At 39.5% G+C, this 13,312-nt stretch overlaps 1 protein-coding gene across 1 annotated transcript in view; it reads right to left on the bottom strand.

Annotated features, from left to right (window-relative positions):
• The window catches only part of elnb (elastin b), a 29,660-nt gene extending 17,006 nt beyond the window's left edge, over nt 1-12,654 (bottom strand). Inside the window, exons 1-31 of the mRNA XM_063012131.1 lie at nt 12,579-12,654; nt 10,111-10,302; nt 9,851-9,895; nt 9,325-9,441; nt 9,213-9,239; nt 8,880-9,077; nt 8,172-8,198; nt 7,852-8,046; nt 7,683-7,709; nt 7,008-7,430; nt 6,838-6,924; nt 6,705-6,752; nt 6,583-6,633; nt 6,469-6,501; nt 6,313-6,390; nt 4,198-4,233; nt 3,918-4,103; nt 3,783-3,809; nt 3,350-3,661; nt 3,232-3,261; nt 2,864-3,070; nt 2,704-2,736; nt 2,483-2,596; nt 2,201-2,230; nt 1,892-2,113; nt 1,696-1,725; nt 1,390-1,608; nt 1,194-1,223; nt 765-1,103; nt 598-627; nt 107-505 (exon numbers count right to left, since the gene is read on the bottom strand). Of these exons, the coding sequence (XP_062868201.1) occupies nt 107-505; nt 598-627; nt 765-1,103; nt 1,194-1,223; nt 1,390-1,608; nt 1,696-1,725; nt 1,892-2,113; nt 2,201-2,230; nt 2,483-2,596; nt 2,704-2,736; nt 2,864-3,070; nt 3,232-3,261; nt 3,350-3,661; nt 3,783-3,809; nt 3,918-4,103; nt 4,198-4,233; nt 6,313-6,390; nt 6,469-6,501; nt 6,583-6,633; nt 6,705-6,752; nt 6,838-6,924; nt 7,008-7,430; nt 7,683-7,709; nt 7,852-8,046; nt 8,172-8,198; nt 8,880-9,077; nt 9,213-9,239; nt 9,325-9,441; nt 9,851-9,895; nt 10,111-10,302; nt 12,579-12,654 (3,868 nt within the window). The remainder of the gene's footprint in view (nt 1-106; nt 506-597; nt 628-764; nt 1,104-1,193; nt 1,224-1,389; nt 1,609-1,695; nt 1,726-1,891; nt 2,114-2,200; nt 2,231-2,482; nt 2,597-2,703; nt 2,737-2,863; nt 3,071-3,231; nt 3,262-3,349; nt 3,662-3,782; nt 3,810-3,917; nt 4,104-4,197; nt 4,234-6,312; nt 6,391-6,468; nt 6,502-6,582; nt 6,634-6,704; nt 6,753-6,837; nt 6,925-7,007; nt 7,431-7,682; nt 7,710-7,851; nt 8,047-8,171; nt 8,199-8,879; nt 9,078-9,212; nt 9,240-9,324; nt 9,442-9,850; nt 9,896-10,110; nt 10,303-12,578) is intronic.
• Between the last annotated feature and the right edge of the window lie 658 nt (nt 12,655-13,312).

Below are 13,312 nucleotides of genomic sequence, written 5' to 3'. Positions count from 1 at the left end.
TATAAAGATTTATTACCCATGAACGTCAACATGTTTTAGTTGAATACCTGTGAATTTGTAATGTTTTGTATGCCCTGGAAACAAAGATAAACATATATTTATTTACCTTCAGGCCAAACTCCACCACCAGGTACTGCTCCAGGTCCATAGCCACCAACTGGTACTCCTCCAGGTCCATAGCCACCAGGTGCTACTCCTCCAGGTCCATAGCCACCAGGTGCTACTCCTCCAGGTCCATAGCCACCAACTGGTACTCCTCCAGGTCCATAGCCACCAACTGGTACTCCTCCAGGTCCATAGCCACCAGGTGCTACTCCTCCAGGTCCATAGCCACCAGGTGCTACTCCTCCAGGTCCATAGCCACCAGGTGCTACTCCTCCAGGTCCATAGCCACCAACTGGTACTCCTCCAGGTCCAACTCCACCAGTTGCTACTCCTCCTGGTCCAACTCCACCACCAGTCACCCCTCCTAATCCACCAGGCAGTCCTGTTCCTGCAGTTCCAGCTGCTCCACACAAAACATTAACTGTACATAACTCTGTTGACATGACAAGTAAACTTCATTGCAATCATTATTGAAATTCTGATTTTTGTTACCATATTTGCGAGCTTTGGCTGCAGCGTACCCTGCAATATAAAAAAATCATGTTACTGTATTTATAAAGATTTATTACCCTTGAACGTCAACATGTTTAAGTTGAATACCTGTGAATTTGTAATGTTTTGTATGCCCTGGAAACAAAGATAAACATAGATTTATTTACCTTCAGGCCCAACTCCACCACCAGGTACTGCTCCAGGTCCATAGCCACCAACTGGTACTCCTCCAGGTCCATAGCCACCAGGTGCTACTCCTCCAGGTCCATAGCCACCAGGTGCTACTCCTCCAGGTCCATAGCCACCAGGTGCTACTCCTCCAGGTCCATAGCCACCAACTGGTACTCCTCCAGGTCCATAGCCACCAGGTGCTACTCCTCCAGGTCCATAGCCACCAACTGGTACTCCTCCAGGTCCAACTCCACCAGCTGCTACTCCTCCTAATCCAACTCCACCACCAGGCACCCCTCCTAATCCACCAGGCAGTCCTGTTCCTGCAGTTCCAGCTGCTTCACACAAAACATTAACTGTACATAACACTGTTGACATGACAAGTAAACTTTATTTCAATCATTATTGAAATTCAGATTTGTTACCATATTTGCGAGCTTTGGCTGCAGCGTACCCTGCAATATAAAAATATCATGTAACTGAAATTATAAAGATTTTTTACCCTTGAGTCATCATGTTTTAGTTGAATATCTGTGAAATGTGCTTACATTTATTTATTATTACATTTATTTGTAATGTTTTGTATGCCCTGGAAACAAAGATAAACATAAGTTTCTTTACCTTCAGGTCCAACTCCACCAGCTGCTACTCCTCCAGGTCCATAGCCACCAGGTGCTACTCCTCCAGGTCCATAGCCACCAGGTGCTACTCCTCCAGGTCCATAGCCACCAGGTGCTACTCCTCCAGGTCCATAGCCACCAACTGGTACTCCTCCAGGTCCAACTCCACCACCAGGCACCACTCCTAATCCACCAGGCAGTCCTGTTCCTGCAGTTCCAGCTGCTCCAAACAAAATATTAATTGTACATAACACTGTTGACATGACAAGTAAACTTTATTTCAATCATTACTGAAATTCAGATTTACCATATTTGCGAGCTTTAGCTGCAGCGTACCCTGCAATATAAAAATATCATGTAACTGTAACTTTATAGATTTATTACCTTTGAGTCATCATGTTTTAGTTGAATATATGTGAAATGTTCTTACATTTATTTATTATTACATTTATTTGTAATGTTTTGTATGCACTGGGAACAAAGATACACATAAGTTTCTTTACCTTCAGGTCCAACTCCACCACCAGGTGCTACTCCTCCAGGTCCATAGCCACCAACTGGTACTCCTCCAGGTCCATAGCCTCCAACTAGTACTCCTCCAGGTCCAACTCCACCAGCTGCTACTCCTCCAGGTCCATAGCCACCAGCTGCTACTCCTCCAGGTCCAACTCCACCACCAGGCACCCCTCCTAAACCACCAGGCAGTCCTGTTCCTGCAGTTCCAGCTGCTCCACACAAAACATTAACTGTACATAACTCTGTTGACATGACAAGTAAACTTTATTTTAATCATTACTGAAATTCAGATTTACCATATTTGCGAGCTTTGGCTGCAGCGTACCCTGCAATATAAAAATATCATGTTACTGTATTTATAAAGATTTATTACCCTTGAGTCATCATGTTTTAGTTGAATACCTGTGAAATGTACTTACATTTATTTATTATCACATTTATTTGTAATGTTTTGCATGCACGAAGCAAAAATAAACATTTTTAAACAAGTTTTTTTTACCTTCTGACCATGGTTATACAGATTTGTAGTTATCACCTATTTTCACCTATCAGAAATTATTTAACATAGACCCATTTACCCTTAGGTCCAACTCCACCTCCTAGTACACCTCCAGGTCCAACTCTGCCAAGAGGTACACCTCCAGGTCCAAAACCACCAGGTACACCACCAGTTGCTCCTCCAGCAACAAGACCTGGGGCCACACCAGGACCATTTACGGGGAAATTATAAAATTATAAAAAATATAGAATTTTTGCTTTGTTTTAACTTAAAGGAACTTTTAACAAACTTTTGCCCTACCATATTTACGAGCTTTTGCCTCAGATACATATCCTGTGAAACCACAAAAACATAATAATTACCATTCTAGTAATATTTCTCATGAACAACTTCCACAGCCTGCTTCATCTACTTTTACTGAACACATAAGTATTCTAAAATACGATATACATTTTTATACCTCCAATTCCAGTACCAGTTGGCCCTCCAGGCCCAAGGCCTCCACCAGGTAGCAGTCCAACACCTCCACCAGGTTGGCCAACTGTTCCTCCAACTCCAACACCAGGCAGGACACCAGCACCAAGACCGCTGCCAGGAAAACTGCCAGTCCCAATTCCTCCTGGCAATCCTCCAGCACCTAACGCTCCACCAGGACCTCCAAGCTGAGCTGCACAAGAGAATGACAGTGTAATCCATACATAAATTTTGTATTGCACCATTTTGTAACAGTGTTTCTTATTAAAATGTCTGGAACAATTGAATACGCCTAAAACAAGACCACATATCAACATCTTCTATGAATGAAAAACACAAAAAAGTGACTTTTACCATATTTCCGAGCTTTGGCTTCAGCATATCCTGTAATTTGGAAAGAAAATTATTCACAATAAAAAACAACCCATTTTAGTGTACAAGGTAAGAAAATTAACATGGACCAAAAATCTACCCCCAGGAACAGCTCCAAGTCCAGCACCAGGAAGTCCACCTGCTCCAAATCCAGCACCAGGAAGTCCACCAGCTCCAAGTCCAGCACCAGGAAGTCCACCAGCTCCGAATCCAGCACCAGGAAGTCCACCAGCTCCGAATCCAGCGCCAGGAAGTCCACCAGCTCCGAATCCAGCGCCAGGAAGTCCACCAGCTCCGAATCCAGAGCCAGGAAGTCCACCTGCTCCAAGTCCAGCACCAGGAAGTCCACCAGCTCCAAGTCCAGAGCCAGGAAGTCCACCAGCTCCAAGTCCACCCATTCCAATTCCGGAGGCTGAACAAACAGAAAAGAAAATCATGTTTTAGAAAGTATTAAATAGAGGTAGCAATTTGGCCTAGATTTTTTATGATATATTCTGTGATATTTATAACTAAGTATATTATATTTTTCTTACCATACTTCCTTGCTTTGGCTGCTGCTCCTGATAGAGTAAGAACAAGACATTACAAGTTACTGCTATTAATACTTAAAAAGATGTCAATTCTCATTGAATTGTGTTTGAAATAGCCTGTAATAACATATAACAGACCTGCTCCAGGTACTACACCAATACCAGGAATGCCACCTGCTCCAGGCACTACACCAACACCAGGTATGCCACCTGCTCCGGGCACTATACCAGCACCAGGTATGCCACCTGCTCCAGGCACTACACCAGCACCAGGAATGCCACCTGCTCCAGGTACAGCACCAGCACCACCAAGTCCACCAGCCGCTGTTTAAGACAGTAAATAAAATGCAAATATACATTGTATAAACATTTATATATGTAAAATTTACAGACTTTAAGCATACACAACTTAGCATACCATATTTAGCAGCTTTAGCTTGAGATTTAGCTGAGCCTGGATGTGAAAAAGAATTGAGACACAGTAATAATAAGAATATTAGTCCATTATGGATACAAGTTAAAATATGTTTACCTATAATTAAGCAGATAGGTAATGTAACATATAAATCATTAAAACAGCTATACATCAAACACATGAACAATTAATATAATGTTTAAAGAGACAAATGGACCAAAATGGACCTATAAATGGACTATTGGAGTTACACTTTAAGGACAAAAGTAGTGGGACACTACTATGTGTTTCAGCCATAACAATTGTTAAAAGGTGTAAGGTCTATGAAGACATGATGAAAAGCTTGCTTTAAAGAAACTCCAATGGCCTGCACAGAGCCCTGACCTCAGCCCAACTGAACAGCTTTGGAATGAACTGGAACATTAATTGAGGCTTTTCTTGTCCAACATCAGTGTCCAGCCATACAAATGCTCTTTTGAATACAAATTCAAATAGACATTTACATTTGCAGCATTTAGCAGACGCTTTTTATCCAAAGCGACTTACAATTCTCACTGAATACATTGCAAGCAATTGAGGGTTAAGGGCCTTGTTTAGGGGCCCAACAGTGGCAACTTGTTGATAATGGGACTTGAACCAGCAACCTCATGATTACTTTACATACTTTAAAGTGAGAGCTTACATTTACATTTACATTTTCAGCATTTAGCAGACGCTTTTATCCAAAGCGACTTACACAATGAGCAATTGAGGATTAAGGGCCTTGCTTAGGGACCCAACAGTGGCAACTTGGTGGTGGCGGGGCTTGAACCAGGAACCTTCTGCTTACTAGTCCAGTACCTTAACCACCGAGGCTATCACTGGCCCAGATGAATAGAGGTCAAATTGTATTTTAACACTATTTAATTTTGACATTGGATGTCCAACAAGCTCATGGTCAAGCACAGTTGTCCAAATACTTCTGGCCATATAATGTATGTGGAATATGTATATAAAGAAGTAGATATTTTCAGTGGGTAAGCTGCACACAAGTTATTTGATGTTGTAAACACAAAGTTTACCACCCATAGAAATTAGAAAGTGGGATTGGCTATACTACCTTGACATTGTTAATGATAATAATAATGTACAGCATATGGAATGCCATTATTTGTAATTTGTAAAAGGAATAAGATCAGGGTTTAGTCTGACTTTCTGGTTACAACCTGAGCTGCACTGTTCTGAACTTGCTAAAGTGAAGCAGTCAGGTAGCAACAGTCCAATATAGAGGCTATTAACAATGTACCAGTTTCTCATACAGATGACTCATAGGCCCATCTAAAACAATGCAGGGTTTCCATCTGTTTTAGTTTTGCTGTGTTTTCCCAAATAAAACATTCCATTTTATAAGTGATAAACTATTATCAAAAGTTTAACGCTTTTGGTTTTAAATAACAAATATTGAGTTCTAGAATGAAATTAGCTACCCTTCTTAGGCTGTCTATCCTGACAACAGAAAGTTCCCATTCATCAAGGGTTTTATGTCTTGTTCCCATTCATCAAGGATTCTATGTCTATTAAGATCGTTTTCCACTTTGTGTTGGTGTGTTGCTAAATCTTGCTTTAAATATTACAAATTCATCTGAATAAAAGTGAATGCGAACACTATGAATGCAAATCACAAATCGCATTGACTAAATACCCTAAAGCCTAGAACAAAGCTTTCTGGGAGAGCATATAACAAAATCTACAACTACATTCAAAATGTCAAAATGATCTAAAACAGGCAAGAATGTGTCATGCTTGTTATTTTTACTTGAGTGCTTAAGCAATTTTTTAGATGTATTCAGAAGCTCAGTGCTGTGGTATTTTGAAAGTTGTGTAATGGCACAAAAAAATCATTGCAGCATCTTTTTTAGTGATGAGGCAATCTGTAATTAAGAGTAAAACGTCTTTGTTTGTTTATTTTGGTGGGACCATATTAAAAAAAAAAGATTCCAAAATGCTTAGAAATTCTTTTGTTGGAAAATTCATCTGCACATCTGTTACTTGTTACGTTTAGCAATGTTCTCAAGTGATAGTAATAGCTGCCTTTTAACTCTAACTTGGTAATTTCTGCCTTGTGGTGTTATCTAATACCTCCAGATTTTGGTGAAAGCAGAGGATATCCACGAAACACCCCTGGTAGTTGTTGTCCAACAAAGGTCCCACGACCACCTGTTAAACAAAAAAAATTGCAATGACATGTCAAGGTCCTACATGTTTTCTTGTTACCTTTGTGATCATTGCACTTACCATTGGCTCCAAGTCCACCTTGACCAAGCTGAGCTACAAAGTAAAATAGAAAAACATGATTAGACCAAAGAAAATTAATGATTTACTACAGTGTTTAAAGTGTTTAAAGCTTACCAGTTTGAGATCCAGTGACTACACCTGGCAGAACTCCTTGGCCACCAAAACCTATAAGTGTATGTTGTTATTAAGAGCACTCCTATGAAAAAAATCTCTGATGGAATGAAACACCTACTCACCTTGTCCAGGAACAATACCACCTTGATACAATCCAGGAACACTGACACCTATTAAGATAATACATTTGTAACAAAGTGCGTTTTATATTTATAAACTTTACAATGGTAAATGAAAGGTATACAAATACATTACCTGGTACTGGTGCCTTCCCTGGCTTGCCAATTTTCTGACCAAAACCTGTTCCAGTACCAGGTGTTCCAGTTTGTGGCAAAATTGGCGCTAAGAAAAATAAAGGGGATAGAGTGCATTAAACACATATTTATATGTTTAATTAATGATATAAGTTGTTTTGTCATAGCTACCTCCAGCTGGACCGACTCCAGCTCCTCCCGGACCAACTCCAGCTCCACCAGGACCAACTCCAGTGCCACCGGGACCAAATCCAGTGCCACCCGGACCAAATCCAGCTCCACCTGGACCAAATCCAGTGCCACCTGGACCAAATCCAGCTCCACCCGGACCAAATCCAGCTCCACCCGGACCAAATCCAGCTCCACCTGGTCCAAATCCAGTGCCACCTGGACCAAATCCAGCTCCACCTGGACGAAATCCAGCTCCACCCGGACCAAATCCAGCTCCACCTGGACCAACTCCAGCTCCACCCGGACCAAATCCAGCTCCACCTGGACCAAATCCAGCTCCACCTGGTCCAAATCCAGTGCCACCTGGACCAAATCCAGCTCCACCAGGGCCAGTACCAGCACCTCCAGGACCAAGTCCAACACCTGAAACATGGGATTATTCATTATTTCTAATTACAGTATGTTTAAACTTCTCTAAATGTAATGATCATTGAATGTTATTACTCAGCAAAGTGTAAATATGAATATAGAGCATTAAATGGACAAAAGTCTGACAAAAAATTTGACTATTCTTAGATGTATTTTGTCTATAGCAAAAAAACTTAATTAATGAATTCTTTTTTGTGATCGTAATTAAGTAGCTTGTTGTAAGAAAAAAATCATGTAAATACTGACCTGTTTTTGGTGGTTTTCCCCTAATACCTGTGTAAAGAAAGAGAAGATATTGCAGGTGGCAGGAACTTACCAACACCCATTGTTGGTATGTAATAAAACTTTTACTCACTTTATTACAAGCTAATTGAGTTCTGTTATGTGGGTAAAAAATCATGAGACATTGTCTAACCTATTCCAAGTCCACCAGGACCAACCCCACCAACTCCAAGACCTCCTGGACCCACTCCGCCTGCTCCAAGACCTCCTGGACCAACTCCTCCTGCTCCAAAACCTCCAGGACCTACTCCTCCTGGTCCTCTACCACCAAGTCCCAATCCAGCTCCTAAAGCACCAGTTCCAAGACCACCAGTGCCATATCCTAAACCTTTGAGTAAATAATTTACAGAATCAACTATAATCAATGTGTAGTTCTTGGATTCTTTACCTACACAACATAAATAAGATTAATTTGTACAGATATTTTAGAATTTTTGGTTGAGTATATCTTACCTGTTTTGGGTGGTTTGCCACCAGCTCCTGAAAAAAAGAGTATAAAGAATAAAGGGTCTTTTTTCAAAAGACAATACAAGCATTACATTTAAAACTCAACTGCAATAGATTTTATTTAATTGACCAATACAACAGAGCTACACTTTATGGACAGAAGTATTGGGACACCCATTCTAATTATGTTAGAAGGGGTATATTATTTATGCGGTTTAGTTACAATTGTATAAAATAAATTATATGCTTCCAAGTTTGCAGGAACAGTTTTGGGGAAGGCCCTGGAAAAGTACCGCTGGGGATTCAAACACTGGACCCCAGTGGTTTTAGACAAGCAGAATTTACCATTGCACCAAGTTCCTGGCTGCATATTCTCAAGCAATTGCTTTTGTCTTGGCAAGTAACAAATATCTTGTAGGAACATAAAACATATAATAATTGATCTCTCTAAAACTGCATTCAACCAAAAATAGGATCAAGGATAGAGGTTCTATCATGAATAGCAAATCAGTAACACATAGAAAGTTGGGGCCCAGTAATAGATTCTAACCATTTTATTGTTATGAGCTTTGTATTGTCGTGAGCTTTTTTAAGTAATAATACAATTATAAAATAATTTTATACCCAAAACTAAACTGGTTGCTGATATACAGTACATCAGCAATTGATCTACTTTCCACTGTAAATGAGGGTAGAGTATATAGATAATCTTACCTGCTCCAAGTCCTCCAACACCAGTGCCAATTGCAGTGCCTCCAGGTCCAATTCCTGCAGGAAAAAAACCTCCAGGACCAACACCTCCAAAACCAGTACCCCCAGGACCAACACCTCCAATACCAGTGCCCCCAGGACCAAATCCACCAGGACCAGGTCGAGTACCAATACCACCAGTTCCAAAAGGTCCACCCAATCCTGTATTATAGTACATTACCATTCATCAGGTATATTATGAGAATGCATTTTAATTTTAATTCGTGTATATTAGTCATGAATCTATTAATAACCACAATTAATAAAAGAAGGTATAACAAATATACAACAATATACCTGATTTCTGGGGCTTTACAGCAGAACCTATGAAAACAGATAGGAAAGGATGGGAAATTCAACTAGACTTTACTAAAATAGTAATATTAGGCTAATAAGAATTCTTGCTAACCTGCTCCAAGCCCTCCAGCACCTAAGCCACCAGCACCTATGCCAGTGCCAGGACCAAATCCTCCAGTTCCAAGACCTGCTCCACCAGTACCAAATCTAGTTCCAGCAGTGCCGGGACCTGTTCCAGAACAGACATAAATGTATCTTATTTAGTTATCTTTGGTGTATTGCCTTTAAATATTGTGAGATTCTGTCAGTTAAATACAATTATGTACTGCCTCAAGTGTGTCACATTTTAAAAATGCTTTTTTTCCCATCACACTATATGTGAGGGGAAGGAATTTGTAAGTCTATTTTTGTCTTTAACTTGCATTCATAGAAAAGATAAGAATCAATGCAATGACATAAAATGAATACATTATTAGTAAAAAGGTAGTCTTGGGACCATAGATATTATTTTACCTTATAAAAACAGTGATATCTTTAGTCCAGTTTTCTTTAAGTTTTAATTTTATTAATGATTGTGGTGATTTATTTTTAAAAACCTCTGATCTAAGCATTTTAATAAAATGTGTGGTGGTACTCACCTACTGTCTTTCCTGGCTTGTAACCAAAACCTCTGCCAGGTTGAACTAATTGAAATAAAGACAATTTGTTCTTCTAGTATTACCAACTTCCTTGGTAATACTACAAAATATCATTTTAACCTTTTTTCTTTAGCACCTAAGACTGTTTACATACCAAACGATACATCATATTTGTCTTTTTGAGTAACAATAATGCTGCATTGTCATAGTGGAAACTTTAGTCATTTGTGTTAATTTATTTGGAAAAGAAAAGAAATCACCTCCTGCTCCAGTTCCTATTCCACCTCCTGGAAAGACTCCGGTCCCTATTCCTCCCGGACCAAATCCTGTTCCTACCCCTCCTACAGAACCTATTCCAGTACCAGGTCCAGCTCCAATACCGCCTGTTGTACCACCAACACCTGGTACAAGTCCATTTCCAGGACCTCCTCCTGCACCTGGTATGTAGACTCCTGCAGTAAAAGAGTGATAAATAATTGAAATAGCAGTAAAGTTTTACTTTGTCCTTACGGTAGATTCAACATAATGTTTAAATGTCATTTTCTAACAGAAGATGACAGTTTGTTATATTGAATTATTTAATAATTCATTAGTCTTAAGTAAATGTAGGCTTGTACTTTAAAACATTGACCGCAATACACCCTGGAGACCTATTCATAACATGACATCACAAACTCATGCATACATCCATTCATTAACTCATTTACACACAGGGACACAGTAAAGTAAGCTGTAGCAAGCTGTAGCCTAGTGGTTAAGATACTAGACTAGTAATCAGAAGATTACTGGTTCAAGCCCCACCACTGCCAGGTTGCTGCTGTTGGGCCCTTGAGCAAGGCCCTTAACCCTCAATTGCTCAAACTGTATACTGTAAGTCGCTTTGGATAAAGGCGTCTGCTAAATGCCGAAAATGTAAAGTCAAACCACCCTCTCGATGTTCGAGTACACAGAGGAAACCAAAAATAAATGACCGAAGGCAAGATTTGAACCCAGGAACAGATCATGCAACACTCAGTAGTAACTAAAAATGCTGTTGGAAAAGTTCTTTGTTCTAGTGTCAGTGTGGATTTTCATCCATGTTTGGATAAGTTAGTGAGTAAGTCAGTTTAGCTAATTGTTGACAACCAGAAATTATATTCAACCCTATACAATATAAATGTGTTGTCTTAAACCTTACAGTAAAATTCATGAAGGTATCTTTTCTGTAGTCTCTACAGAATCATCATTCTGACATTTCATTAGGAAGTCACAAAAGCTCTAAAAACATTGATGTAACTGTAGATGACTAGTCTTGGCTAAGCTTACTGTTCAGTTATTTATATTTCCAAGACTGACCTTTCACTGATAAATCATGTCCCTCCTCATTTATCCTATGACCCTGATTCTTAAGATGTAAATTTTTTTTTTGCCAGACTGAACTGTTTATGCACTACTAGTTGAGCAGAGTGTTTGTCTATTAAAATAACTTAGATGAAGATCAGACCACGTTTTATGAGTAATTAATAAAGAAATTCAGGTTATGCCAAGGTGTTCAGGCCTGTATTTTTATTTTATTTGTTTATACTAGTTCTAAAACCATGTTCCTTGTAATTAATTGCTTTGTGTTAATCACCATTTAAAAGCAGGAGAAATGTAGAGATGATAGTCTGCTTACAAGCCATTTTTTGTAAGGTGGAAGGAATCAAAGTACCCAGAGTATATTCAGGCATAGAGAGAACATGTCAATCTTTAGACATTAATCGCGGCTAAGGATTAAACCCTGGAGCTTTAAAGCACCAACACTGGCCCATCACTTACTTACTTACTTATGTAGTCCCACCAGGGAGCAATTTAGATCAGGCAATTCACCTTAATGTTAAATTGGATAAATCTTGTAAAGGTGCAGGGCAAAAAACAATATGTTATGAGGGTGTGTTAATGCCATTGACATGGGTATTTCTGTGAAAGCACCATTACTGCTGAGGAGTGTTGCAGGCAGGTGCTAAAATGGCCTGCCTGCAGTCCAGACCTGTCTCCTGTGGAAACTGTGTGACACATAAAGATGTGCAATGTATGACAATGGAGACCCCAGACTATTAAGCTGCTGAAGTGATATATCAAGCAATAATGGGTAAAAATCACTTTTACAGCTACAACAATAGGTGTCATCAGTTACCAGACAATAACAGAGTGTTGTTCTAAATAAAGGTGATGTAATGTAGAGGTAAACATGTCCATAAACACAATTTGGACAATGCAATTTTCACATGACACATAACAGGTTAATACATTAAATAGGCAGGGGCAAATCACAAGGAATGATCAGAAGTGATCAATACTCCTGTAGGCAGAAGCATTGATCACAAGGGACAAAATAGAAGTGGGGAAAGAGGAATATGTTTATTGCAAAAGTAAGCAAATTCCTACATACAGTATATTGTTTTAAGACTCTCTTTTGCACCCTGCTGTCATTGTGTCACAACGTGGAAAAGCACAAATTAACTTTGTAGTTTTGGCTGTGATGGACAGTCCATCACACAGTATATCTGATTACATTAAAATTACAGTCAAACCATTAAACATCTGTTTCTAGACTGTAAATTAATTGTACAAATTTATACACTTACCAGTTCAGTACAGAGAAAGCAACTGCCTTGCTGCTACAACATTAATTAAATGCTGACCCAATTATTAAAGAATTCTGTGTTTTGGAGCATCTGGCATGTGTCAGACAAATAAATATTCTTACCTCCCTGGAGTGAGGGTCTACACAGAGCCAGCAGGACAAATCCATTAACAAGCTGAAGAACCTTTCTCCCCAGCATCTTGCTCTGTAATACCCCTCTCCTTTCGCAATGTGGGGGTTTTTATTCCCCCTAAAACCCAGCTGATGTACACCCATGTCTTGAAAAAAAGAGGGAACAGGGTGTGTGTGTGTGTGTGTTTGTGTGTGTGTGTGTGTGTGTGTGTGTGTGTGTGTGTGTGTGTGTGTGTGTGTGTGTGTGTGTGTGTGTGTGTGTGTGTGAATGTGGTAATAGTATGAATCACAAAAATACTAAACCCAGTTTGTTGTTTACATACATTTACTTTTTCCTGACCAACCACCAAGGCCCCCAACCAATTTGTATAGAACTAAATGTGCCAAAAATGAGAAACAGAGAAACCCCATCCACATCACAAAGCAAATATCTACAGAATGCCAGAAAAAAAATCACTGAGCAATTACTTTAGTTGCCACAAAACAATCCAGACAAACAGCATTACTTGAGTTTGTGCTTTTTATTCATTGCTTTTATTCTACCTGGATTAGAGGTACGTTCAACCTTGTATGGAATATAGAAAGTGTTGGCCTTCAAACAATTTGAGTTTTAGTGCTGTAAACACCAGAAAAGTACTATAACACAGTACATTTATTCTTTTTATTTTTGGTTTACAGGAACTGATATCAGGATTGACAGAACCCTTGTGTACTGTTGACACTGA

This window comes from Trichomycterus rosablanca, chromosome 16 (assembly GCF_030014385.1).
Source record: "Trichomycterus rosablanca isolate fTriRos1 chromosome 16, fTriRos1.hap1, whole genome shotgun sequence".
Taxonomy (NCBI): Eukaryota; Metazoa; Chordata; class Actinopteri; order Siluriformes; family Trichomycteridae; genus Trichomycterus; species Trichomycterus rosablanca.
The sequence above is the reverse complement of the archived record's forward strand: the minus strand, read 5'-3'. Positions and strand labels throughout refer to the sequence as shown.